Source organism: Eleutherodactylus coqui, chromosome 12 (assembly GCF_035609145.1).
Source record: "Eleutherodactylus coqui strain aEleCoq1 chromosome 12, aEleCoq1.hap1, whole genome shotgun sequence".
NCBI classification, from domain to species: Eukaryota; Metazoa; Chordata; class Amphibia; order Anura; family Eleutherodactylidae; genus Eleutherodactylus; species Eleutherodactylus coqui.
The window spans coordinates 112,197,471-112,222,859 of record NC_089848.1 but is presented as its reverse complement, the minus strand read 5'-3'; the positions used below and the strand labels follow the sequence as shown (position 1 = coordinate 112,222,859).

The 25,389-nt window shown below is 45.8% G+C and overlaps 1 protein-coding gene across 1 annotated transcript; it reads left to right on the top strand.

The window, feature by feature from the left end:
* Positions 1-4,601: 4,601 nt before the first annotated feature.
* On the top strand, positions 4,602-24,615 carry C12H9orf152 (chromosome 12 C9orf152 homolog). The gene is made up of 2 exons (XM_066584887.1): positions 4,602-4,935; positions 22,954-24,615. Exons 1-2 carry the CDS (start codon positions 4,713-4,715, stop codon positions 23,484-23,486), a joined length of 756 nt encoding a protein of 251 aa, XP_066440984.1. The 5' UTR covers positions 4,602-4,712; the 3' UTR covers positions 23,487-24,615.
* Positions 24,616-25,389: the final 774 nt, after the last annotated feature.

Genomic DNA, 25,389 nt, shown 5'->3' with positions numbered 1-25,389 from the left:
CTATGGGCAGTACATGCTGCGGAATCCGTAGGCGGACGCCCGCTCCATATTCCGCAATGCAAATCCAGCCGTGTGCAGCCGGCCTTAGGCTAATTTCACACGTGTGAGTCTGATATCAGGCCGTGAAACTCTGCCCCCTATCACACTCACCAACGTGTGTCGTCCCCGCGGATGTGAGCGGTTGTTGTGTTAAAACCAGCTTGCATCACATCATCATATTCTCGTGCGATGCAGAGAAAAACAAAAAAAACATCGCTCCTGTGTATGATTGCATTCAAAACAATGGAGTCATATTCATGTGCGATTTGTACATCTTGCAACGCACAAATCTCACGCAATTTGTGCGGCCGTGTGAAAGCAGCCTAAGACATTACCAACAGGTTTTTTGTAGTCAAGGAAAGGAGTCATAATGAGAAGGCTTACACCAAGGGGCTAGATCATGTTTGTAAATTAGCACGGTTTAGGTATAGGTACGGGTACAGATGGAGGGGGGCCCAGCTGAACTTTTGCACCCGGGCCCCTTAGGCTTTAGGTACGCCCCTGGAGCCACCCATGCTGTCGGTCCACACAAAGTTGTAACTACATGTGTCCACTTCTAAAGAACCCCAGTCTGACTGGGGCATGCAGTGTGGGCCGAAGCCCACCTGCATTTAATCTGACGTTAGCTCTGCTGTCCAGGGCACTGCAATGGGATACATTTATGTACAGCGGGTGGGTTCCAGGGAGCCACCCATGCTGTGGGTGCACACGGAATTCCCATTGCGGAGTTGTACCTGCCTGTGACTATTAAAAAAACGCGGTCTGACTGGGGCATGCAGACACCTTGACAGAATGAATAGTGTGTGGCACATAGGTTCCCCATTGCTATGCCCACGTGTGCAGCTCCTGATGGCGGTGGCACAGGATTCTATTTCTCATTGCTTCTGTACAGCATTGTGGGCTATCGCTCCGCCCCTTTTAAAGAGGGTCGCTGCCTAGCCGTGCCAACCTCTGCAGTGTGTGCCTGCGGTTCCTCCTCATGGCAGACGCACTTCTAAATAGACATGAGGGTGGTGTGGCATGAGGGCAGCTGAAGGCTGCGCAGGGACACTTTGGTGTGCGCTGGGGGGGGGGGGCGGTTGGGCAGCATGTAACCCAGGAGAAGTGGCAGCGGAGTGTCATGCAGGCAGTGATTGTGCTTTGTTGGAGGTAGTGTGGTGCTTAGCTAAGGTATGCATTGCTAATGAGGGCTTTTCAGAAGTAAAAGTTGTTGGGAGGGGGGCACTCTTGCCGCTATTGTGGCTTAATAGTTGGTCCTGGGAACTTGAGATGCAGCCCAACATGTAGCCCCTCGCCTGCCCTATCCGTTTCTGTGTCGTTCCCATCACTTTCTTGAATTGCCCAGATTTTCACACATGAAAACCTTAGCGAGCATCGGCGATATACAAAAATGCTGGGGTCGCCCATTGACTTCAATGGGGTTCGTTACTCGAAACGAACCCTCAAGCATCGCGAAAATTTCTTCCCGAGTAACGAGCACCCGAGCATTTTGGTGCTCGCTCATCTCTACTGTCAGAATATGGCAGCAGAAAATAATTTTGTTTTTTCAAAGATATTGTTTTTTAAAAGTAGTATAGCAAAAAAAAGATACAAAATCAGGATCATAATAATCCTACCGACCCACAGTATAAGGTTATGTTATTTTTGCCACAGTATGTACCCCAGAAAAACAAGAACCCCCCCCCCCCCCCCACCCCCACCAAAGATGTTGGAATATCATTTTTTCCATTTCACTCCACTTAGAATTTGTTATAAATTTTTCAGTACATTATATGGTACATTAAATAGCGCCATTGAAAAATACAACTCGTCCCGCAAAAAACAAGCCCTCAGACAGTGACGTCGATGGATAAATAGAAGAGCTATGATTTTTTTGAAAGTGGGGACGAGAAACCAAAAATGGGAAAAAAGGCCCGCGTCCTTGAGGGGTTAAAAATCCAAAAGATATCTATGCAGAAGATAAGCAGGAGGGGGATGAGGCTGCCGTCTTTCAGGTTGGATCTGATTGGATCTTAACACACTGCCCACCTCTTACATCACACCTAGAGAGGGACGGCCTACTCTGTGAACATTTATAAAATGCTGGAGGTCAGATGTGTTATATGAAAGACACCAACCACACCTGATGCATGCCGCCGCCATTTTTCCAGTAAATGTGATGGAATCTGTGATCCAGGCTCAAAGCAGAACCTCAGAGGAAGGTGTGAACCTACTTGAATATAACAAAAACCACATCCCAGCGGACAACAAAGGCTGCCATAACTGAAGACCAATAAAGGGGATGAGGCTACAGTAGCCTCAGTGGTAATAGTGACCCCCACAATAGCCTCAGTAGTATTAGTGATCCCTACAGTAGCCTTGATGGTAAATGTGCCCCCCCCTCCCCCACAGGGATCCTACTAGTAGTAGTGACCTCAACAGTGCCGCCAGTAGAAATAGTGACCCCCCCACAGTATCTTTAGTAGTAATACTGACACCCGCAGTAGCCTCAGAAGTAAATAGTGGCCTCAGTAGTAATGGTGACCCCCACAGTGGCGCCAGTAAAAACAGGGACCCCCACAGTATCCTCAATAGTAATAGTGATCCCCATTGTGGCTTTAGAAGTAACAGTGACCCCCACAGTGGCCTCAGTATTAATAGTGTCCCTCACAGTGACCTCAGTAGTAATGGTGATCCCCACCGTGGTGCCAGTAGTAATGGTGCCCCCAACAGTATCATCAGTAGTAATAGTGACCTCCACAGTGGCCCTCAGTAGTAATAGTGACCTCCACAGTAGCCTCAATAGTAATAATGACCCCCACTGTGGCCTTAGTAATAATAGAGCCCTCCACAGTGGCCTCAGTAGTAATAGTGACCCCAGTAAAAAATAGTGACCTCCACAGTACCCTCAGTAGTAAATGTGACCCGCACAATGGCCCCAGAAGTAATAGTGACCCCCCTTCAGTGGCCCCAATAGTAATAATGACCCCGCACAGTGGCCTTAGTAGTAATAGTGACCCCCTCAGTGACCCTAGTAGTAATAGTGACCCCCCCCCCACAGTTCCCTCAGTAGTAATATTGACCCCCCACAGTTGCCTTAGTAGTAATAGTGACCCCCACAGTTGCCTCAGGGGTAACACTATTACTACTGGGGCTGATATAGAGAACATTATTACTAATAGTGTCCCTATATTGACCCCAGTAGTGATAGTGATCCCCACAGTAGCCCTAGCAGTTATGGAACCCCCCCCCCCCCCCCCCTTGAAACTCATATATTTACCCTCCTTCTGGTCTTCAGAGCACTGCTGCTGCCGGTGGAAGTCTGTGTGCCCACAGCAGTGCCTCTTGCCCTTACCTCTTCTCCTGTGGAACTAAGAAGAAGAGGTCAGGGGAGGAAGAGACTAGATGCACACACTGCCATCAGTGTGTGCATCCGTCCGCAGCGCCGCAAAGTGATTACCAGCTGGGGAGCTCCGGCACCCCTGCTGGTAATCACCTTCTTGGTGACCAGACATCCCAAAAGCAAGACAAGTGGCTGTCCTGCTGGGGTCTTGTCGGAAATCGGGATGTCTGGTCACCTTAGTATATACTTCTGTGGAAGATTGTTACGGTCATGCTCTGTGTCCTGTGCAGGTAGGAGGAGGTTAGTAGTGACCATCACTTATATACTTCTATTGAGGAGTGTTATGGGTATGCTCTGTGACCTGTGCGGGGAGGTGAGGAGGTGAGCTGTGACATCACCTATTGTGAATGATAGTCAATGACTATTAGTCATCTATATATAGGTGTCACCGCTCAATGTAATCCTGCCTGTGATGATAGTAAGGTGACAGCTGAGAAGTTTTTTTTTTTTTCTACAGAACAGAAAGTGTCAGAATATTATTAGGCTTAGTGGTCAGTGTGAAAACTGCAGAATTTCAGGAATTTTTAAAAAATTCAGTGCAATCAAGAAATTTTTTTTTAACTACCAAAAAGTCTTTAAAAAAGTTTACCCTAAAAACATGATTTACACAGAGGGCATTTTCTGATTAAACATTCTCTTTAAACAAGTGATATTTGGGTAGTCATTATTTGGACACAGATACTCTAACCTTCTCTTCTTTACATCAGAAGGGGATATGGAGTTCACCCTTCATCCACTATTACCAGGTGGGGTGCCTATGGACTATAGAAAGGTGCAACATGGATGCAGTGCCAGGATAAAAAGCGCAGAGTTCTGTAGTAAGTCTGTTCCTTTCCGGTCCGGTTGCTTTGACCAACGGACGTCGCTCCAAATAAAGGGGTTTCGAAGATGAATAAAGAGAATGCACGGTGTGAATGAAAAAATCTGCAACTTTCTAATGTACTTTGTGTTTCAATTCCAATGTTGTTTTAGTTTATGAGGTTTTACTCTACATGCTCTATTATATACCGTGTGCTTCCTTACCGGCTGCAGCAAATCCCATTACTTTCCCTTGGCTTCAATTTCTGCTCTACCTTAAGTCAATAATCTCTGTGTGCAGTACTTATCATTTACTTTGAACCAAGACATCCAGGACAACCTGAAAGACGTGTAGCAAATTATCATCCACAGTAGAAGAGACTTGAGTGTTCCAGGCAGCGAGCAGACGGCTACCACCGTACTTCTAGTTTGCAAACTTTAATTGGCGGCTGGTTTTGAAATTGCTGGGCTTTATTAAGAGGGTGTCGGAGAGATGGCCGGGTGTTGCTGCTGCTGCTGCTCGGAGCACTTCTCATTGTGCGAAGAAATGGTGAAGGCGTATAAATATACGAGCGAGATATTATCAGTGACTCATACGGATGAAGATCCTGCTGACAGAACCAGGAAGCTGAGCAAAATGGATATTCACCGTCTGGAGGAGCAGTACAATGGCATTAAGCAAAAGTTGCAAACGCACATCGTCGTCTTCAAGTCAGGTACGTAGAAACTGTTTGTAAGAGCGGCGATGGAATGGATAAGAGGGGGGGCTGCTCTAAAAAGTTTTCAGACTAACCAAAAGTAATCCGGTTACTGTGAAGGGGATTGTGCATCTAATATCAGGACTCATCTTAAAGTATGTTGAGAGGGTAGCGGAGTCCTCCAGCTGCTACATATACACAAGCAGAAGTGTCAATAGGTAACCCCATAGAGAGGGTCTGTAACCCCCACAGAAGTCAGGGTAGCCGCACTCAGTTTGCTTCTATATCTCGCCATAACCAGGTCTGTACGCCGATCTTTGCACTAACATACGGTATCCGCTTATATCCAGCATACACAGGGCAAGGTGCAGATGTAGCAGAGCTGAATTTGTAACGATACTATAGTATCTCTTCAGTGCATAATATTAACCCCTTAGTGACCCGTCCTATTATTGGCCATAAGGACAAGACGATTTTATTTTCATCTCTACTTTTCAAAAGCTATAACTATTTTATTTTTTACCCCGACATGGCCGTATGAGGGCTTGTTTTTTGCGTGGTGAGCTGTAATTTTTATTGTAAAATTTATTTAATTTTTTTGAAGGTAGGGAGAAAAAAAACAAAAACAATTTTAATAATTTTTTTAAAGCGTTAACCATGCAGCATAAAATTACATGATCTTTTTTTTTACAAGTTGATATGATAACAATAGCAAAATTAGGATTTTTTTGAGGTTTTGCCACTTTTGCACAATAAAAACCATATATATATTATATTTATTTTTGCATCATTGCATTCCAAGTCCCATAACTCTTTAATTTTTCTATCGTCGCAGCTCTGCGAGGGGTTGTTTGCATGACGGACTGTAGTCTTTATTTGGGGTACATATGGCTTTTTTTCATAACTTCTGTTGCATTTTTTTGGAGGCAAAATAAACAAGAAAAAGCATTTTTTAGGCCCTGCTTTTTACATTTTTTTTTACAACATTTGCCCTGCGGGATAAACAGTGTGTTCAATTTATTGTTGCGAATGTGACAATACCAAACATGTGAGGTTATTTTTAAAATATTTTTTTAAACAATGAGAAGAACGTCCACAAAAGTTTTTTTACGGTTTTTATTTTAAGATTTTTTTTTACTTTTTCTGTCCCTGTAGGGGACTTGAACCTTCAATCCTATGATCACTCTGTTAATACATTGCAGCACGTCTAGAGATTACAGGCCTTGGCAGACCTGTATGCCATTATCTGGCATCTTGTTGCCATGGCAAACCATCAGCCCTTCGTAATTACACAGTGAAGGGCTGATGACATCATAGAAGGAGCACCCTCCCTCTGTGAACTCCTTTCATTGACTGCAGCATGTAAGGGGTTAACAGTGGGGAAGGGTGCTCTCACTTTTACGCGCACGAATAATAGTCTAAGTTTTTTGGGGCATTTTCTTCTTCAGCTTGTACTGTCCATCGTTGGTCGGTCGGGAGAGTCGGGAAGTGCCTGGGAGCGATCTGCGAACGACTGAAGGACAAGCACAAGCTGCGTAGCTTTTTATGTATTATCTAGCCTTGTTTCTGGCATATATTATACTAAAGGGATGGGCCGCGTGCAGCCACACCTCCTAAAGCCATGTCCGTCCCACTTTTTGTAAATAGTACCTATTTAAGAGCACCTAGACACCATCATGTGCCAAAATTACAGCTTTTGAATCCTGTATAGCATGCCATTTTTCAAGAAGAGGGCAGGGCTAAGCGTTTTACTATAATGTATGCCGAAAACTGCCATAGATTATATCAAAAACATACCCCAGCTCCTCGTAGGTTTTCATCGGGCACACGGAGGTGCCATCAGATGAGACAAATATATTAGGGGGATCGTGCCTCTTACAGTGCATTCATACGTAGCGCATTATAGTGCGGGTCTACACCAAAATCTGCAGCATGCCTTACGCTGCAGTTTTTGACACAAATCCGCAGCATATTTGCTTGAAGGGGTAACGTCAGTTGTGGATCGGCATCAAAATATGCACCCCTGGTGTGGATTTTAGCACAGATTTTGACACGGTTTTTAAATGAGTATGCCAAAGATGGGACTTTTTTTTCCTTAAAAATTGATAGATCAGTCGGGTCTGATCACTGGGACCCCCACGATCACTGCTGGAATGCTGTTCGGACCATTGTCTGCGCATGCACTCTGCTGCTCCATTCATTTCAATAGGGCTGATGGAAGTGGTCGAGCAATTTCCAGTTTTCACCGAGTGGATGGGTAAAATTGTAAAAAAAACACCTAGTCTCTGGTATACCCATATAATACATTTGTTGGGGGTAATTTGCACACATTTTAGTTACATAAATAAGCCCCAATGCTTATATTTATGGTCTGGATGTAACTATAAACAATAGTTTTTGGGGCATGACCCCTTTAAATTAAGGAGTTTAATTAAGGAGTTTACCTATTGACGGGAATGTTTCTATTTGAGACAAACCTTGGAGAAAATCTGCTCCATGCCACAAGAGTTAAAGGGGTTGTCCCGAGAAAGCAAGTGGGTCTATACACTTCTGTATGGCCATATTAATGCACTTTGTAATGTACATTGTGCATTAATTATGAGCCATACAGAAGTTATTCACTTACCTGTTCCGTTGCTAGCGTCCTCGTCTCCATGGTGCCGTCTAATTTCAGCATCTAATCTCCCGATTAGACGCGCTTGCGCAGAAGGGTCTTCTCTCTTCTCTTGGGTCTCGGCACGAGCGGCGTTCTGGCTCCGCCCCTTGTACGCGTCATCGCGTAGCTCCGCCCCGTCACGTGTGCCGATTCCAGCCAATCAGGAGGCTGGAATCGGCAATGGACCGCATAGAGCTCACGGTGCACCATGGGAGAAGACCCGCGGTGCATCGTGGGTGAAGATCCCGGCGGCCATCTTGGTAAGGTAAGTAAGAAGTCGCCGCAGAGCGGGGATTCGGGTAAGTACTAAACTTTTTTCTTTAACCCATCCCTTGTGTTTGTCTCGCGCCGAGCAGGGGGCCTATTGAAAAAAAAACAAAAAAAAAAAAACGTTTCGGCGCGGGACAACCCCTTTAAATCTTGAAGGTTAGCGCAAGCTCATAATTACACATGCAGGTTGGTGACCTCCTTTCATACATTATTTATTAGAAAGGAACCAAATGCGCTCAAGCTATACAAGCCCGAGGGTTAGAGGGTACTCGCTCAGGAGAGGGGAGAATACCCAGCCCGTTACCGGGTGCCAACTCCCTCTGAAGGTCCTGGACACGAGACGGAGGCACGAGCGAGCGGGGAGCTGAAGGGGACAGAGGAGCAGCTCAGCAGCCGAAGCAGGTGCGGGGGCAGCGGCAACTGAAGCAGGCACGGGGGCAGGAGTGTCCAGTGGGACCGGAGCGCAACAGCGCAGCAGCCGGCGCCAAGAGGCCACCAGGAGTTCAGCGGAGCAGCTGAGACAGGAGGGCAGAGTGAGCGGCCGCCGGGACAGCGGGTGACGTCACCAGGAGGAGCGGAGGAGCTGAGTATCTACCTCTGTGTGTGTTTGTGAGCTGTGTGTCTTCTGTGTATCTGGTTAGTTGTGTCTTCTGTGTGTGTGTGTGTCTGGGGGTCTAAGTGTTTGTGAGGGGGAAAAAAAAAAAAAAAAAAAAAAAAAAAAAAAAAAAAAAATAAAAAAAAATTTTGACTGTTTGCGCATAAGTGTCAGCGGGTAAGAGGTTGCGCGAGAGAGGCAGCGGGTGAGGGGTTGCGGCAGCGGGTGAGGGGTTGCGGCAGCGGGTCAGCGGTTGCGGCAGCGGGTCAGCGGTTGCGGCAGCGGGCCAGCGGTTGCGGTAGCGGGTCAGAGGTTGCGGTAGCGGGTCAGAGGTTGCGGCAGCGGGTCAGAGGTTGCGGCAGCGGGTCAGAGGTTGCGGCAGCGGGTCAGCAGTTGCGGCAGCGGGTCAGCGGTTGCGGCAGCGGGTCAGCGGTTGCGGCAGCGGGTCAGCGGTTGCGGCAGCGGGTCAGCGGTTGCGGCAGCGGGTCAGCGGTTGCGGCAGCGGGACAGCGGTTGCGGCAGCGGGACAGCGGTTGCGGCAGCGGGTCAGCGGTTGCGGCAGCGGGACAGCGGTTGCGGCAGCGGGACAGCGGTTGCGGCAGCGGGACAGCGGTTGCGGCAGCGTGTGAGCGGAGTGTGAGCAAGGCTATCTTCACTACTTCCACAAGTAAATTGTAGATCCCCATTAGGATGAGCTCCATGCCTGGCAATGTCATCCAGTGTGCTACTTGTGCAATGTATGCGGTCCTTGATCAGCCGATCGAGGGTGCATACTGTTGCGCAAGATGCATGCACGTTGCAAATTTAGAAGCCCAAATTCTGGATCTAAATGGGCAACTGGCAACACTGAGAGCCATTGACATCATGGAAAGGAGTTTGGTGCTCACTGAGCAGACACTCGCTGGGGTAGAGGCGGGGGCGGATGGTAGTACGGAAGAGCAGGGGGAGCAGGCAGTCAGCTGGGTGACAGAAAGAAGGAGGGGTAGAGGGAAGAGAACCAGGGAGGCTAGTCCTGAACTGGCACAACCCAACAAGTCTGCACGATTGGCAGATGAGGGGGATGCCATTACAGAGCCAGCACCGCTGCAGCACGACACGCCCTCTGAACGCCAGGGGGATGACTGCTCCAGTGAGACAGGGACGGGGAGCGCAGGGCAGGCTAGACAGGTTCTAGTGGTGGGGGACTCAATTATTAGGGGGACAGAGAGGGCAATCTGCCATAAAGACCGGGATCGTCGAACGGTGTGTTGTCTTCCTGGCGCTCGAGTTCGACACATCGCGGATCGGATTGACAGGTTACTGGGAGGGGCTGGTGAGGATCCAGCGGTCATGGTGCACGTTGGCACCAATGAACAAATTAGAGGTCAATGGAGGGCCCTCAAAAATGATTTCAGGGACTTAGGGTCCAAGCTCAGGGCGCGGACCTCCAGGGTAGTTTTCTCGGAAATACTACCTGTACCTAAAGCCACACTAGAAAGGCAGCAGGACCTTAGGGAGGTAAACAAGTGGCTCCGGAGTTGGTGCAAGAAGGAGGGATTTGGGTTCCTGGAGAACTGGGCTGACTTTGCGGTCGGCTACAGGCTCTACCGTAGGGACGGGCTGCATCTAAATGGGGAGGGTGCAGCTGTGCTGGGGGAAAAGATGGCTAGAAGGCTGGAGGAGTGTTTAAACTAGGGACTGGGGGGGAGGGTAAATTGAGAAATAGTGGGGTAGTCAGTGTAACTAGCGATCCGGGTCCAAGCAAAGGGAATGGGGGTCGAGCAGGGGGTGGGGTTAGTACAGTTAGAACTGACAGATCAGCCATAAGTACGAATAGCAACAAAACAAATTTAAAAAACAAAAAAAATGAAATAAATTGTATGATCACGAATGCACGAAGTCTGATCGGTAAAGTGGGCGAGCTTGAAGCGAGAATGACTGATGAAAACTATGATATGGTCGGAATTACTGAAACATGGCTTGATGATAAGTGCGATTGGGCGGTGAAATTGCAGGGGTACAATCTCTTCAGAAGAGACCGAAGGAACCAGAAAGGGGGAGGGGTATGTCTGTACGTCAAATCGAACTTGAAGCCGAGGCTACGGGAGGATATAGGGGTAGGAGACGAACAGGTGGAATCTCTGTGGGTAGAAATACAGGGGGGAAAAAACAACAAAATCCTGATAGGGGTCTTTTATCGACCACCAAAAGCAACAGCAGAAACTGAAGACTTACTACTAAGGCAGATAGAGGAGGTGTCAAAACGAAACGAAGTAATTATCATGGGGGACTTTAATTACCCAGATATAACATGGGAGAACGAAACCTGCAAATCTCACAGGGGTGATAAGTTCTTGAGAGTAATTAAAGACAATTACCTGAACCAACTTGTGCAGGAACCAACAAGAGGGAAAGCCATTCTGGACCTAGTGCTAACTAACAAACCGGAACGTATAAAGGGGGTGCAGGTTGAGGGGCACTTGGGGAACAGCGACCACAATATAATCAACTTCCAGCTGTCAATCAATAGGATGCCTTATCAAGGAGTAACAAAGAAACTAAACTTTAGTAAAGCAAAATTTGATGAGCTTAGAACTACTATCGGTAACATTAATTGGGACAACATCCTCAAAAATATCAGTACGGAGGAAAAATGGGAAGAGTTCAAAAGGATCCTAATCGCCTCATGTGAGCAGTTCATTCCCTTCAGAAATAAAAGTAACTCAGCTAAAAGGAAACCAATGTGGCTCGACAAGACGGTACGAGGGGCAATAAACGAAAAGAAGAAAGCGTTCAAACTACTAAAGCAACAAGGCAGCGAAGAAGCGCTAAAATCATACAGGGAAAAAAACAAAATATGCAAAGATACGATTAAAACTGCCAAAGAGGAAGCGGAAAGACGGATCGCAAAAGAGAGCAGAAACAACCCGAAGCTATTTTTCAACTACATAAACAGCAAAAGGATTTGCAGGGAGAGCACTGGCCCTTTAAAAAACAATGCAGGAGAAATCATTGATGATGACGAAGGGAAAGCAAATCTAATAAACAGTTTCTTCTCAAGTGTGTTCACCAAAGAAAAGGAAATGCCACACGAGGAGCAGAGGAATAAAACAAACCCCTCACAAAATATCACATACCTAACGCAGGAGGAGGTGCGGAAGCGTCTAAAGAAAACTAAAATTGATAAATCACCGGGCCCAGATGGATTACACCCAAGGATACTAAAGGAACTAAGTGACGAGATAGCTAGGCCGCTATACCTTATATTTCTAGACACTATCAAGACTGGAGTAGTACCATTGGACTGGCGCATTGCCAACGTGGTACCAATCTACAAAAAAGGGAGTAAAAGTGAGCCTGGTAACTACAGGCCAGTAAGTCTCACTTCAGTAACGGGAAAAATTTTCGAGGGGATTCTGAGAGACGCCATCAATGAGTACCTCAAGGAGATTAAGGGAATAACTCCTCACCAGCATGGATTCATGAAGGGTCGCTCATGTCAGACAAATCTGATCAGTTTCTACGATGAAGTAAGCTCTAAGCTGGACCAGGGAGAATCTATTGATCTTGTATATCTGGACTTCTCTAAAGCCTTTGACACCGTGCCACATAATAGGCTAATATACAAAATGAGGCAGCTCGGACTGGGCGAAAACGTGTGTAAGTGGGTAAAAAATTGGCTCAACGATAGAAAGCAGAGGGTGGTAATAAATGGTTCGTACTCTGATTGGACCACAGTCGCTAGCGGGGTGCCACAGGGTTCAGTATTAGGCCCCACTCTGTTCAACATATTTATTAATGACTTGATAGAGGGGCTGCACAGCAAAATATCAATATTTGCAGATGACACAAAATTATACAATGTAATTAATGCAACGGAGGACAATATGTGGCTACAAACGGACCTGGATAAGCTGGGGGCTTGGGCAGAAAAATGGCAAATGAAGTTCAATGTTGAAAAATGTAAGACTATGCACATGGGCAAGAGGAACGGATGTCACGAATATTCACTTAATGGGGTACCACTAGGGAAAAGTGATATGGAAAAGGATCTGGGGGTATTAGTGGATAATAGACTAAACTGGAGTAACCAATGCCAGTCAGCCGCTGCAAAGGCAAATAAAGTCTTGGGGTGCATCAAAAGAGGAATAGGGGCGAAGGACGAGAACATCATCCTCCCACTATATAAGGCACTTGTCAGACCTCACATGGAATACTGCGTACAATTCTGGACACCGGTGCTCAGGAAAGATGTCACAGTGCTTGAGGGGGTTCAAAGAAGAGCGACTAAACTAATACATGGAATGACGGGACTGGAATACCCAGAGAGGCTATCCAAATTGGGACTATTTACTCTAGAAAAAAGAAGGTTAAGAGGCGACCAAATAACCATGTATAAGTACATGAGGGGACAACACATGGATCTCTCCCGCGATCTGTTTACACCCAGGACCTCGACGGTAACAAGAGGACATCCGCTACGATTAGAGGAAAGTAGGTTTCATCACCAACACAGAAAGGGGTTCTTTACTGTAAGAGCAGTTAGACTGTGGAACTCTCTACCGGAGGAAGTGGTGATGGCAAAATCCATAGAGGAGTTTAAAAGGGGACTTGATGTCTTTCTGGAGAAGAAGGATATTACAGGATATAAATATTAGGTTAAGTGCAATCCTGGAATATAGGCAGGTAGGAACTATTAGGGGTTGATCCAGGGAACAGTCTGATTGCCATTAGGGAGTCGGGAAGGAATTTTTTCCCCAAAAGGGCTAATTGACTTCTGGCCTTGGGGTTTTTTGCCTTCCTCTGGATCAACACAGTAGGATAGACAGGCTGGACTAGATGGACAATGTCTTCATTCGGCCTTACATACTATGTTACTATGTTACTATGGATAGCCTTATATCAAAGCAAACTTTCACGTCCTCTCCAGATAATGGAAATCTAATTTATTTAAAGTACAAAAAGACAGGCCTCCGGGTAGAGGGCCTGGAGAAGTACAACGCGTTTCGGCTCTATAATGGAGCTTTTTTTCAAGCACGAGATCACCAAACATTTAGGACTTGAAATAGCATAAAGATTAGTATTACTTAGAGTAATACTAATCTTCATTACTCTAAGTAATACTAATCTTTATGCTATTTAAATGTTTGGTGATGTCATACTTGAAAAAAGCTCCATTATAGAGCCGAAACGTGTTGTACTTCTCCAGGCCCTCTACCCGGAGGCCTGTCTTTTTGTACTTTAAATAAATTGGATTTCAATTATCTGGAGTGGACGTGGAAGTTGGCTTTGATATAAGGCTATCCAGGACCTTCAGAGGGAGTTGGCACCCGGTAACCGGCTGGGTATTCTCCCCTCTCCTGAGCGAGTACCCTCTAATCCTCGGGGCTTGTATGGCTTGAGCGCATTTGGTTGCTTTTTAATTGGTTTGTACCCCCACCTTGTGATGGAGGGTTTATTTTCCTCCATATATGCGGCCCTCCACTGATGTGGATCACATCAGGATTGGAAAAGATCCCCTAAGGATCCCGACATGTTCTCCATACTTTCCATTCCAAGGCGCTGTCCTCACCATCTATTTCTCTTTCACGCATTATGTAATCGGCTGATACGGCACCTCACATGTTTGGCACATAAGTGCGCCAGGATTAGGCGAGCCTTCACAACATCATTTTGCAAAATTGCCAAGAGTTTTGAGTAAAAAAAACAAAACACATTAAGGCGCGGTGTCACATGGGCAGCAAATGCAGCGGAAATTCCATAACGTTAAGGCCGTTTTCACAGAAAAATATTGCGCCTGCAATGCGCAGCTGCTTTGTTCTGAGTTATCAGAGGTGTCCTGCTCCGTCTGCATTTAACTCTTTAAGTAGCTAATTAGCTACTTAAGAGTTATGGAAAGATGATCGCTCAGAACTGTCACTCAAACTGACGTTTGAGCGATTTTTGAGCGATCATCTTTCAGTCTATATGCATCCTAAATCCGCCAGCAATTCTGCATCAGTTAGACCTCTGGATTTGGCTGTGTCCTGCTACATAATTCCATCCCTTTTAAAAAGGTCCCTTAAAGGGGTTGTCCCGAGGCAGCAAGTGGGTCTATACACTTCTGCATGGCCATAATAATGCACTTTGTAATGTACATTGTGCATTAATTATGAGCCATACAGAAGTTATAAAAAGTTTTTTACTTACCTGCTCCGTTGCTGGCGTCCTCGTCTCCATGGTGCCGACTAATTTTCGCCCTCCGATGGCCAAATTAGCCGCGCTTGCGCAGTCCGTGTCTTCTCCTCTTCTCTATGGGGCTCCGTGTAGCTCCGTGTAGCTCCGCCCCGTCACGTGCCGATTCCAGCCAATCAGGAGGCTAGAATCGGCAATGGACCGCACAGAAGCCCTGCGGTCCATGAAGACAGAGGATCCCGGCGGCCATCTTCAGCAGGTGAGTATGAAGACGCCGGACCGCCGGGATTCAGGTAAGCGCTGTGCGGGTGGGTTTTTTAACCCCTGCATCGGGGTTGTCTCGCGCCGAACGGGGGGGGGGGGGTTTAAAAAAAAAAAAAACCCGTTTCGGCGCGGGACATCTCCTTTAATGGCTAAGGGTATATTAAAACAGACGACTTTTACATCCGATTTTCAGAGCAATTTTTTGGTTCTAAAATCGGATCGAAATAGAACATATTCATTTTAAGGAGTGTAGTCACGAGCTTATGAGTAAAATAATCACAGCATCTCGGCCGATAGTACATGGAGAAGTGCAGTGCCCCACGCGTCTGACAGCACACGGACGGGATCTCCCTTGTCTGTCCGATGCAAGTTGTGTCTGAGAATAAACTTCAAGATAGCTTTCTGCACCGTACTATCACAATCAAGGTTAAAATGGCTACATCTGCAGGTACCACAGATATGACCCAAACACATGTGTCATTGTCACGTAGTTGGACTCATTCCCATTGTTAAAATTCCTTTTCTGCACCTTTATGGGGATACTGAATAGAAAAGTCAACAACACTTCTCAAACATACAATTTAAAAAAAAAGCTGTGCCTCCTCATACGAGCCAGAATGCCCACATGACAATATCCTGGCATATGTCTGACCTATTGAAGTTTATGGATACATTTCGCTTCAGCTTATACACTGACTGGCCCCTTTATAAGAGATGCTGGACCTTTCATGATTGGTGCTTCTCTGTATGCAAGTTCTCCCCGTGACCCCAGAGTGCAGCATAAAGTCATGTGACAAGTTTTCTGTGGATCAGTTTCAGTGTGAATCCACATTACATGAGAAAATCCAGTGTTCTCAGTGATTCTAATGAGGCCGGGTCATCGGAGCTAGACTAGCCAGGGCTGGGATGTCACTGCCAACTGCGTGGGGTTTTCTCAGGTTGCCACAGGAGGTGGCGAGTTCTCCTTCAATGGAAGTGTTCAAAGAAAGGCTGGGCAAATATCTGCCTCGGATGATTTAGTGCACTGAGCAGGGGGTTGGACCCGATGACCCTGGAGGTCCCATCCAACTATAGGATTCTCTAGAAAGGTGTGGAGTGTATACAGAAAATGGTGTGATCAAGAAAAAACATCCAGCGAAAAAGGATCCTGTGGACAGAAGCAACTTTTCACCCAAGGTGGTTAAGAATCATTCTGACCAACAGATTAATTGCAGTAGAATGAAACGCTGGTGCTCCAACTAACCTTTCCGAAAGCTGAACTACTTGTTCGTTAGCACAGATTGGCTATAACTGCAGACAACCAGTTCCAGCACCAAACTGAGTTGAGACTCCAGTAGGCAACACAGCCCAAAAACTGTATAACTGAGCAGTAAAAAAAACATCTCCTGGTCAGATGAATCCGGATTTCTGTTGGCCCGTGCTGATGGGAGGTCAGAATTTGGCACAAGCAGCATGAGCTGATGACCCCTTCCTGTCAGAACAAGAAGCTTCCTGTCCACAGGGGCCAATATTTATGCAGAATAATTTCATCACCTGGTGGAATCTACACCATGATGAATTGCTGTGGCTCTGAAGGCCAAAGGAGGTCCAACGCCCTACTAGATGGGGTGTGTAATAAAGTGGCCATTCAGTGTTTGTCATAAGCAGTGTGGTGAATACATTACCATAGCTGCTCAAGCAGAGTAAACACTACAAGAAGGAAGACTTGTAAGGAGAGGGAGCTCTTATATTGGTTTGTCAAGCCTCTTATGGCACCACGAATGATGTAACAGGGCTTTTATCTGTGACTACAGCTCATGTGATGACGACGTGCGGCTCCAACCATGTAACCCATCCTCTAAGAAATCACCTTACAAGCTGCCTTTTGTTTGTCTTTATATGAGCGCCCATTATTTTATCTCGCTATATCCGAGAAGCGGTCAGCGATTCAGAGATTGGAAGCTTATCTTGGCAAAGCCTTCAATAAAACTGAACTAATTTATCGGCAGCAGACATCTCTGCTCAAGGCTGCTTGTAATCTCAAGACATCGGTGTTTTACACAGAGCCGTATCTTCAAGGTGCGCCTCGTATTATCTTATATAAATAACCACCGTTAGAAATATAAACTGTGTATACAGAGAGGCTATAGAGAAAAATTAGCCGGTGGTGGCCTGTGCGACTAGTGTAGGACCAAGGGTGCATGCGCACGGGCTGCTGCGATATGGTCAGATAGCGTGAATGAAAAGAGCATGTCCATTTGCACAGCAAACAAAAACACACTAATTGAAATGGCTAATTAGTTCTAGATGTGTTCTTTTTCTGGAGAATTACGCAGTCTTTAACACATCTCCTTGCGTATTCATTTGTGCACCACTCCCCCCCATTGACTTCTATGGAACCTTTGGTGCGCAAATACGCAGAAAATAAGACCATGCTGTATTTTTTAGGGGAATTGTCCCAAATGCGTACGCCAAATATGGTAATGTGAAAGAACCCATTTAAACCAAGGATGCAATATCGGTTTGAGTTTCTCTGCACCCCAAAATAGACAATGGAGGAGAATGATGAAATGAACGCAACACAGAGCTGCTGCCCAACCAGACAAACACTCTGCTAATGCCAGGCATACCAAAGAACACGAGAACTAATCAAAAATCACTGTTGAATGGTGCAACTATCTGAGATGCAAGACATGAAAAGTTGATAGGTTGGATCCCACTTCACTTGTTTTGTGTATGATAAACCAGAAGGCAAAGGCATTTCGAGGCTCCGGTATACTTGGTAATATTTAAAGGGCTATTGGGCAAGAGCCAAGACCAGAGGGGCAGCGCGAATCCAGCCTGACAGGACACGGGCTGCTCCTCTATTCTTGGCCCGTGCTCAGTGCCCTCTCAAATACACCTAAATGTTGCAGGTTGAGTTCTTATAGGAGTGGGATCTTAGTGTGCAATACCAAGCCTGGCCACTGCACTGGGAACAGAGCTGTCTACTTCCTGCAGAAATCAGCTAAGTGCATGAGAACATCGACCCAGAGAATAATTTATTGGTGGGGGTTCTGGGTGACGGGATTCCCACTGATCCAATATTAATGGTGTATTCTGAGGATAGGCCATCAATGATTTACAACTGAACAGCCCCATTTAATATTACTCACAGAATCCTCCATTTTTTGCAATTACAATTTTGCCTACATTTGGTTTCTTGATGTCAGATTGTCAAGATCATGCATAAAAATTGTCAACCAACAACTTACCCGTAGCTTGTCCTACAAGAGCTCAATAGGGTTGACATCTGTATATTGTGTCAATGCCAACCAGTGCCAGCTCCTGTATGATACCATAAATTGTGCATTTATGATAATACTCACATATAGTACTGTTATATGGTTGCCATATGGAAGTATTATTTGAGAACTACATGGCGGGGTGGGAATGCTAACAAACACGAAAATCTACAGAAAGATCAATCTGAGATTAAGGGGATGTTCCATGACAACAAGTTACTCCTTACCTACAGATTTGGGGATACCTTGCTAATTGGTGGTGGTTAGAGATGAGCGAGTATACTCGTTAAGGCACATTACTCCAGCGAGTAGTGCCTTAGCCGAGTATCTCCCCGCTCGTCTCTAAAGATTCGGGGGCCGGCACGGGTGACAGGTGAGTTGCAGCAGGGAGCGGGGGGGGGGGGGGGGGGAGAGATCTCCCCTCTGTTCCTCCCCGCTCTCCCCCGACCACTCCCCGCCCCCCGAATCTTTAGAGACGAGCGGGGAGATACTCGGCTAAGGCACTACTCGCTCAAGTAATGTGCCTTAGCGAGTATACTCGCTCATCTCTAGTGAGGGTCTGACTGCTGGGATGGAAGTCTGGTGCAACTTGCCATGAAGGCAGCGGTCGTCAAACATGTCTATTTCTGGTGCTCCCATAGAGATGAATGGAGCGGTGGTGCACACGTTAAAGCGAGTTAGAGATCCCCAACCAATCCCGAGGACCGGGGTTTGGTGCATTCAGCAATGAAGGCAGCGGCAGTCACACATGTGCATTTCTGCTCTATTAATTTCAATGGAACCAATGGTCCTAGTGATTGGAACCTCCTCCAATAATTTGTTTGCATGGGACAATCCATTAAAGGGGTTTTCCAGGAAATTAACCTCTTTCTGTAGGGGTGACCTATCCTCAGGATAGGTCATGAGCGGGGGTCAGCCACTCAGGACCCCGGCGAACACCTGACCTAAACCCTGGCACTCGCTGCAATGGGACATATGTTGATTGCTCCTTCCGCATTGGGGTCAGAGCCTCAAGTGCTAGAGAAGATATAGCTCCCATTGATTTTAATGCTAAAACCGTATTAATAAATGTCTCATAGTAGTCTTTTATTACATTGGGGAATATTGAGTTAATCTCTCAGTTGGAAGAGGGAGTGCTATAGAAACCTGCAGTACCTGTTCTGACTATTGTTTCTCGGCTTTCCTATATTTTAATATACGTACCTTCCTCCACAGCCATAAAGAGGCGACATATTAAACCCCCATTCATCTAACACAAATAACCCCGACAAACAGTATTATGGCAAACACTTGTAGCATTAGCCACTCTTTATCTACAACACCATACAGCACAGTTGGGTGAACCCAACTAATTATGGGATTAGGCGGTAGCAATGTTAGCGCACCTCCACTTGCTCCTCCAGAGCTACTGCTGGTTCACCCTGATATCATGGTGCCGACAGTGCCGTGACTTCCAAGTTCTTTACCCGGTCAGCATGACATCCCGACCATGGGACACGTCAGGCTGTGCAAGCGTGCAGTCATTCAGCGCTGGACACCGAGAAAGTAACATCTCCTTTTAGTGTCAGTGCTGATACGCTGACTGGGTTAAAAAGACAACCCCGCCAGCCGATCAGTTGTAATTGCAAGGTATATAACCTGGTCCCTTAGTTCTAAGGGTGCTGGTTATCTAGCGGTGCCAGTAGTTCAAAGATCAAATTCTCTAGTATGCAATATAGTTGGTTCAGTCAGTTTCATAAGTTAGGTTATTTAGTTTCAGAGGTTCAAGTTTAGTGCATCTGAAATTGGTTCTGGTCTCTTTCCTATAGTGGGGTTGCCCTTTTCGGGTCAGGTGCTCTGCTTCAGGTATTGGTCTGGTTCTGATGAATTTGGTATATTTATTAACATATCTCTTAGTTTCTCGTTGAGCCTAGTTATGATACACCTTCGAAGCCCAAAAAGACTGGTTCATCTGTCACTGTTTGACTCCATCTGTGGAACCAGAACCTTCCTCTTTCAGTCATGCTAACTGGTCAAATCAGACATAACACCTAGCCAACCTTTGTAATTGCCTAAGTCTTTCTGAATCATAGACCTGCTGTGTAACTTGTGTCTCTTCCACCAACTTGGAGCCAGTCCATTGTTGTTCCACCGTAAACTAACCTTGGTGTTTGCCCAAGTCAATCCAAACCGGGGACCAGTTGTGTAACTTGTATCCCCCCGCGGATGAGAAACTCTCGCTAAGGCCCATAGCTACTGACTCCATGTATAGTATGTGAAGTACTGCAGTCCCACCTTCAAAACGAAACATCAAAACAAAGTTTATAAAAAGGATGGGTGGGTCTTTCTCTACCTTCTAATGTAGCAACAGAATTATCCTACTATAGCTTATCTCACCTATCTCCTTTAAATCCCCTACATACTACTCCACCTCCGATCACCTCACCCAATTACCTTTACACCTGCCTTCTATCCAACAGCCCCCAATTCTTCCCTTTTCTCCCCTCTAGACTATCAGATGCTGCCGAACATGTGGTCAACACAATTTTACGCAAAGAAACCCGCATTCCCAGACTATCCCAACCTAAATATATGAGTCTCCCCACTACTACCCATTCTTCCTGGGGGCATATGGGCCTCCTTAGGGTTTATTATGGGCAATTTGCCTGTTCGGGCCATTTCATTTAAAAACAACTTAACCCCTCTACAATTCCGCTCCCAATGATACAGTATAATGGGGCAGATTTAGGTTTAGTTTTGCATAGACCTGTGAAAAAAGCTTACTTCTCTTTTCCCTCTCTGGTCATTGCGACCGGCAGAGTATTCAGTGAATACTGCGCAGTACCTGGAGACATGGCAGAGCTTAGATTTACTTAGCCTAGACCCTGGATTCATTCCAAAACACGGATCTCACTGCCACGTGTACAAAGTGACTTCATAGACATGTATGTGCCAAGGAAGCTTTGGAAATAGCGTGCAATAAACCCACAAAGGAAAACCTAGACAAAGAAAAGCAGCATTAATCACTTTAATGCACTCCCTGCATTCCTAGTTATGGCCGCTTTGTGCATCCTTGCCTCCGATCAGCTGGCCAAGGACTTCCTTCCCTTTCTGTTCTCTGCAACCTCTACGTCTTGGCCAGCTCTATGCAAGACCAATGGAAAGTAAGAAATGCTGAGCATGCAAGCTAATCTGATTTCTATTATTGTTTGTACACCTTGTCCATTAATTTATGTTGGCTGCCGTGACGCCAGTGCTACTTTAAGATTTTAATGCACTGTCTCAAGCTTTTATGTAAAAACCTCTAATAAAGAAACAAGACTTTTTTGCACTACAAACCTGGCTATATCCACTTAATTGAAAGTACAAGTATTTAAGGGTTTGTTCTAGGGTCAAAACAGTTAACTCCAGAGGAAAAAGCACATCAGGCTGAACTAGCTGGACATTGTCCAACATACTATGTTATGTTACTTGGATGTATAGGCACTAGGACTTCACTTCTTGTATTCAGTGTGTCATATGGGAAAGTGGTGCATGACCTGCACAAGTGTAACAGCCCAACTAGCATTGGAGGTTACAAGAGGCAGGCAGAGTACCGGAGGGGAAGGGGGACCATAACATTATGGCGTCTGCACCGGACCACATTATGCACCTGTCGGTGTATTCGCAGTCTCATTTGGTGCTAGATGCCATGGAAGCAATATCTCCCTTCAAGTCCAGCATTAATAGGTTGGCTTGAGAGACTTACAGCCTAGCAAGCCTATCAATGTTACTGTCAGGGTATTTTAACTGGCTCCATTTTGCAACAGATGCCTGTTATACTATTGTTTTCAATGGTGTATCAGATGGTGATGAGGTAGTGTGCTCACTGTCTTTTCTGTCATTCTGCAGTACTTGTGTAGTCACTATATGTTTTGTGTCCTATGCAATCTCTAGTTTATCATCTGTCTGTGCCTTCATCTCTATATTTGGATTTTCCATAAGTCTTTTCCTGGCTTCCTCTTATTCTCCATGTGTCTGTCCCAAATAGTTCAGTCTATGTGTTTTTCTCTCTTCCTCATTCCATCTAGGGACATTGCAGGGAAGCCGCAGGTTCCTGTTGCGGGGTTGCCCTTGTCAGGACGGTGGTTTTGCTTTGCTAGACAAATCCAGCCATTCTTAGATCAGGGATAGTCTCTCTCCTTCCTTCACCCTGTTCTCTGGTTATATATCTTGTCCCATGTCCCTTGGCTATCACTTTGGTTGCAGTTCCATTAATAGTTAGTCTACTCTGTTTTCTGTGCCAGGCCAGAAATCTACTGCACACTGTTGAAGGGCAAAAACCCAGAAGCAGCTGTATGTGTATGGTTTTCTGGCTTGTGTCAATTCCCAATAATTGTTATAAAGGGTCTGACATTGATTTGCAGGAATGCTGCCATCCAATAGGTGGTGCTGCAGAGGTATTGTTCCATCTTCCTTATTTGCATCGGAGGAGCTTGCATATCCTTATAAGTCTCCTCACTCACCTCCTAGGTGTCTCTACACACGTTCTAGGTGTTCTCCTTAAGGAGAGATGATACCCTTCCCGACCTCTGTGCATTCGTCACACAGACTGACACTTACACTGACAGGTCCGTGCCAACGTAATATTGTAACTGGCATCTATTACAAAATTGAACTGGTTAAAATACCCTATTGGTAGGGTGACTGGGCTGTCAGCCTCTCCAGACAACTTATCAGTGTTGAACACGAAAGGAGTCTCTGCCAGACCCATGGCCACCCCTAGCAATCTCCAGCACTGGACGCGCCATGATGACTTTACTGAGATCTAGAAAACATGACATTTGATTTCATCTTAACTTCTTCTTCTTTTGTAGATGACAATGAATTGGTTTTAAAAGAACCAGGTGTGAACACCATCCAAGTCAACAAGAGAACAAGGAAACATGAGGCCTTTACAGACCAGATCCCTGCGAAGGAGGTCACTCTGGAACTGTCCGACAAGAACTACCCGCAGGACAGAAATGGCACTTGGCATGCACATCTGAACCTTCACTGCATAATGCATCTGTACGATCAACCTGCGTCTGAAACAAACCCATCAGAGCATGATGGAGACATTAACAAAAATGTATTGTTTGAGCGGCTCCTGTGTTCAGAACATCAGCCCATAAATGTCCCAGAGCCCAATACTGTGATAATGGAAATGAATGGAGATCATCAGTCAATCAGAAGCTTACACAGGAAATCTTCCCTGAAGAACCCGATTCCCTCATCATGGAATCAGCCTCCATTTCCGAACTGTAAGTCAGCTTCTACAGAGAAACTGCTCTACTATCCGTTTCCTCAGAAGAAGAATCCTCGCATTTCAGAAGCCGCCAGGAAGCTCGGTTTATATGTGACACATTAAAATCAATGTTGAAAAATCCGTCAAAAGGCGATGTGGCCTTCATACGGTTATGTCCCCCATACGCTTATACCTTAGAGCTTCATCTTGGACTGATGAATAATAAGTCTGTTACAATGATAAAGGGCATTTGTTACTAAGGCCAAGTACATAAAACGGTAGTATCTATCAGATACCTCAACAAAGGTGACCTAGTTGGAGAGCATTCATCTATTAAATCCACCTGAAGTGCATGCCGTTATCACTGAGCCCTCTCAGCCAGTGGGCACTTTGGGTGGATGCACCCACTACCTCTATTTAGGAATTTTGTAGAGGCCTTGAATGAAAAGCCCCATCAAAGACTTTATGGCATATAGCCAAGAAATGCATAACATGAGCGTAGGGTTCCAAATTCTGGGTCCATGCGGACCCCAAGAATGGGAGGACCAAGGTTCATTTGGCTTTCTTCCTGCAAAGCAGCACTCACCTCCACCCGGGAAACTGTAGCACAGCTTCATTCAAGTGAATTGCTGCAGTTCCCTGTAGCGCATTTTGACAGGGACGCTGCTGTGCAAGGGAAAATGTGCATTGCAGCCCCTTCCTTCTAACAATCAAGAGGGTCCCAGGTATTGGAAGCCGATGGATCAGGAAATGATAGCAAAGTCCTAGCGACATGTAGCGAGTTCCACTGCCTTCCTATTTGCAATAGAATGTTTTATTGTTACTGTATCGTTCCTTTGAAAAGAGTACTGTTATATTAAATTTAAATGTGTAGCAATCGAAGCAGAGCTGTGACATGGTTTCTAGCAAGGGTGTGGGCAGGAGTTATAAAGGGAGTTATGGTGGGTCTTCGGGTGCACAACAGACAGTTCTTGAAGCGTGCAGATTTTCTGCAACATTTGGCCGCTTTATGATGATGCCAGAAAAGATGTCAGGAAGTGAAATGCCGGACCTGATTCCAGGAGATGGTTTCGGGACCCGTGCTTTTCAGTTCTTCTGATAAAGAGGGGGACACTGCTGGATGTGTTTTAAGGAGGGTACAAGTACACCGCTCCGCTTCACTGCCTTACAATGTTGTTACAACTTTCTATGCCTGAGCTTGTTCGGTGACGACGCTGCAGTTAAGTTTATTAAAGTTGAGTTTTGAAAGCAACGATTGGAGTCATGTGGTTAAGGCCAATAATCTACGCTATGTGCGTTCCCTACATTGGTGGTTCATGCAACTGGGAATTCACAAGAAGCCATCCGCTGATGTACCTGCATGGGGAAATAAGCACTCATGCCTCATATTGTCCCAGCTATAATTCCCTTGCTGCTGACTTATCCCCGGACTGTGCCTTAGGTGTGCAAGGTTAGAAGTAATGGTGTGTGTTAGGTTCACCATTACTTCTAATGGTGGGAAACCCCTTTAAAGGGAACCTGTCAGCTCGAACGAGCTGTCGAAACTGCAAGCATCATGTTGTAGAGCAGGAGGAACTGAGCAGATTGATATATAGTTTTATGGGGAAAGAATCAGTAGAACTTGTATTTTATTCACTTATATCTCTGCACATTCTTAGCTGAACAGTCCAGTGGGTGGAGCTATCAGTGATTGACAGCCTTCCCTATATGTACAGTCATACACAGCTGTCAATCACTGGTAGTCCCGCCCACTGGACTGTTCAGCTCAGAAAGAACAGAGATATAAATGAATAAAATATAAATAATACTCAATTTTTCCCCATAAAGATATAGATCAGTCTGCCCGGCTCCTCCTGCTCTAGAACATCAGGCCTGCAGTTTGAACATCATGTTTGAACAGAGAAAAGAGCATAAAAGTGTTCAAAAGTCATATAAAACAGTTATTGTTTTCATAACTCCCACTGACTTCTGTTGGAGTTATGGAAACAGTGTAGCACAGCAAATTGCGCTGTCTCCGTAACTTGGG

Excerpts from the sequence above, each read along its gene's own strand:
- C12H9orf152 (XM_066584887.1), top strand. The coding sequence starts at position 4,713 with ATGGCCGGGTGTTGCTGCTGCTGCTGCTCGGAGCACTTCTCATTGTGC. Across the intron at positions 4,936-22,953 it reads CATCGTCGTCTTCAAGTCAG|ATGACAATGAATTGGTTTTA; the intron begins GTACGTAGAAAC and ends CTTCTTTTGTAG.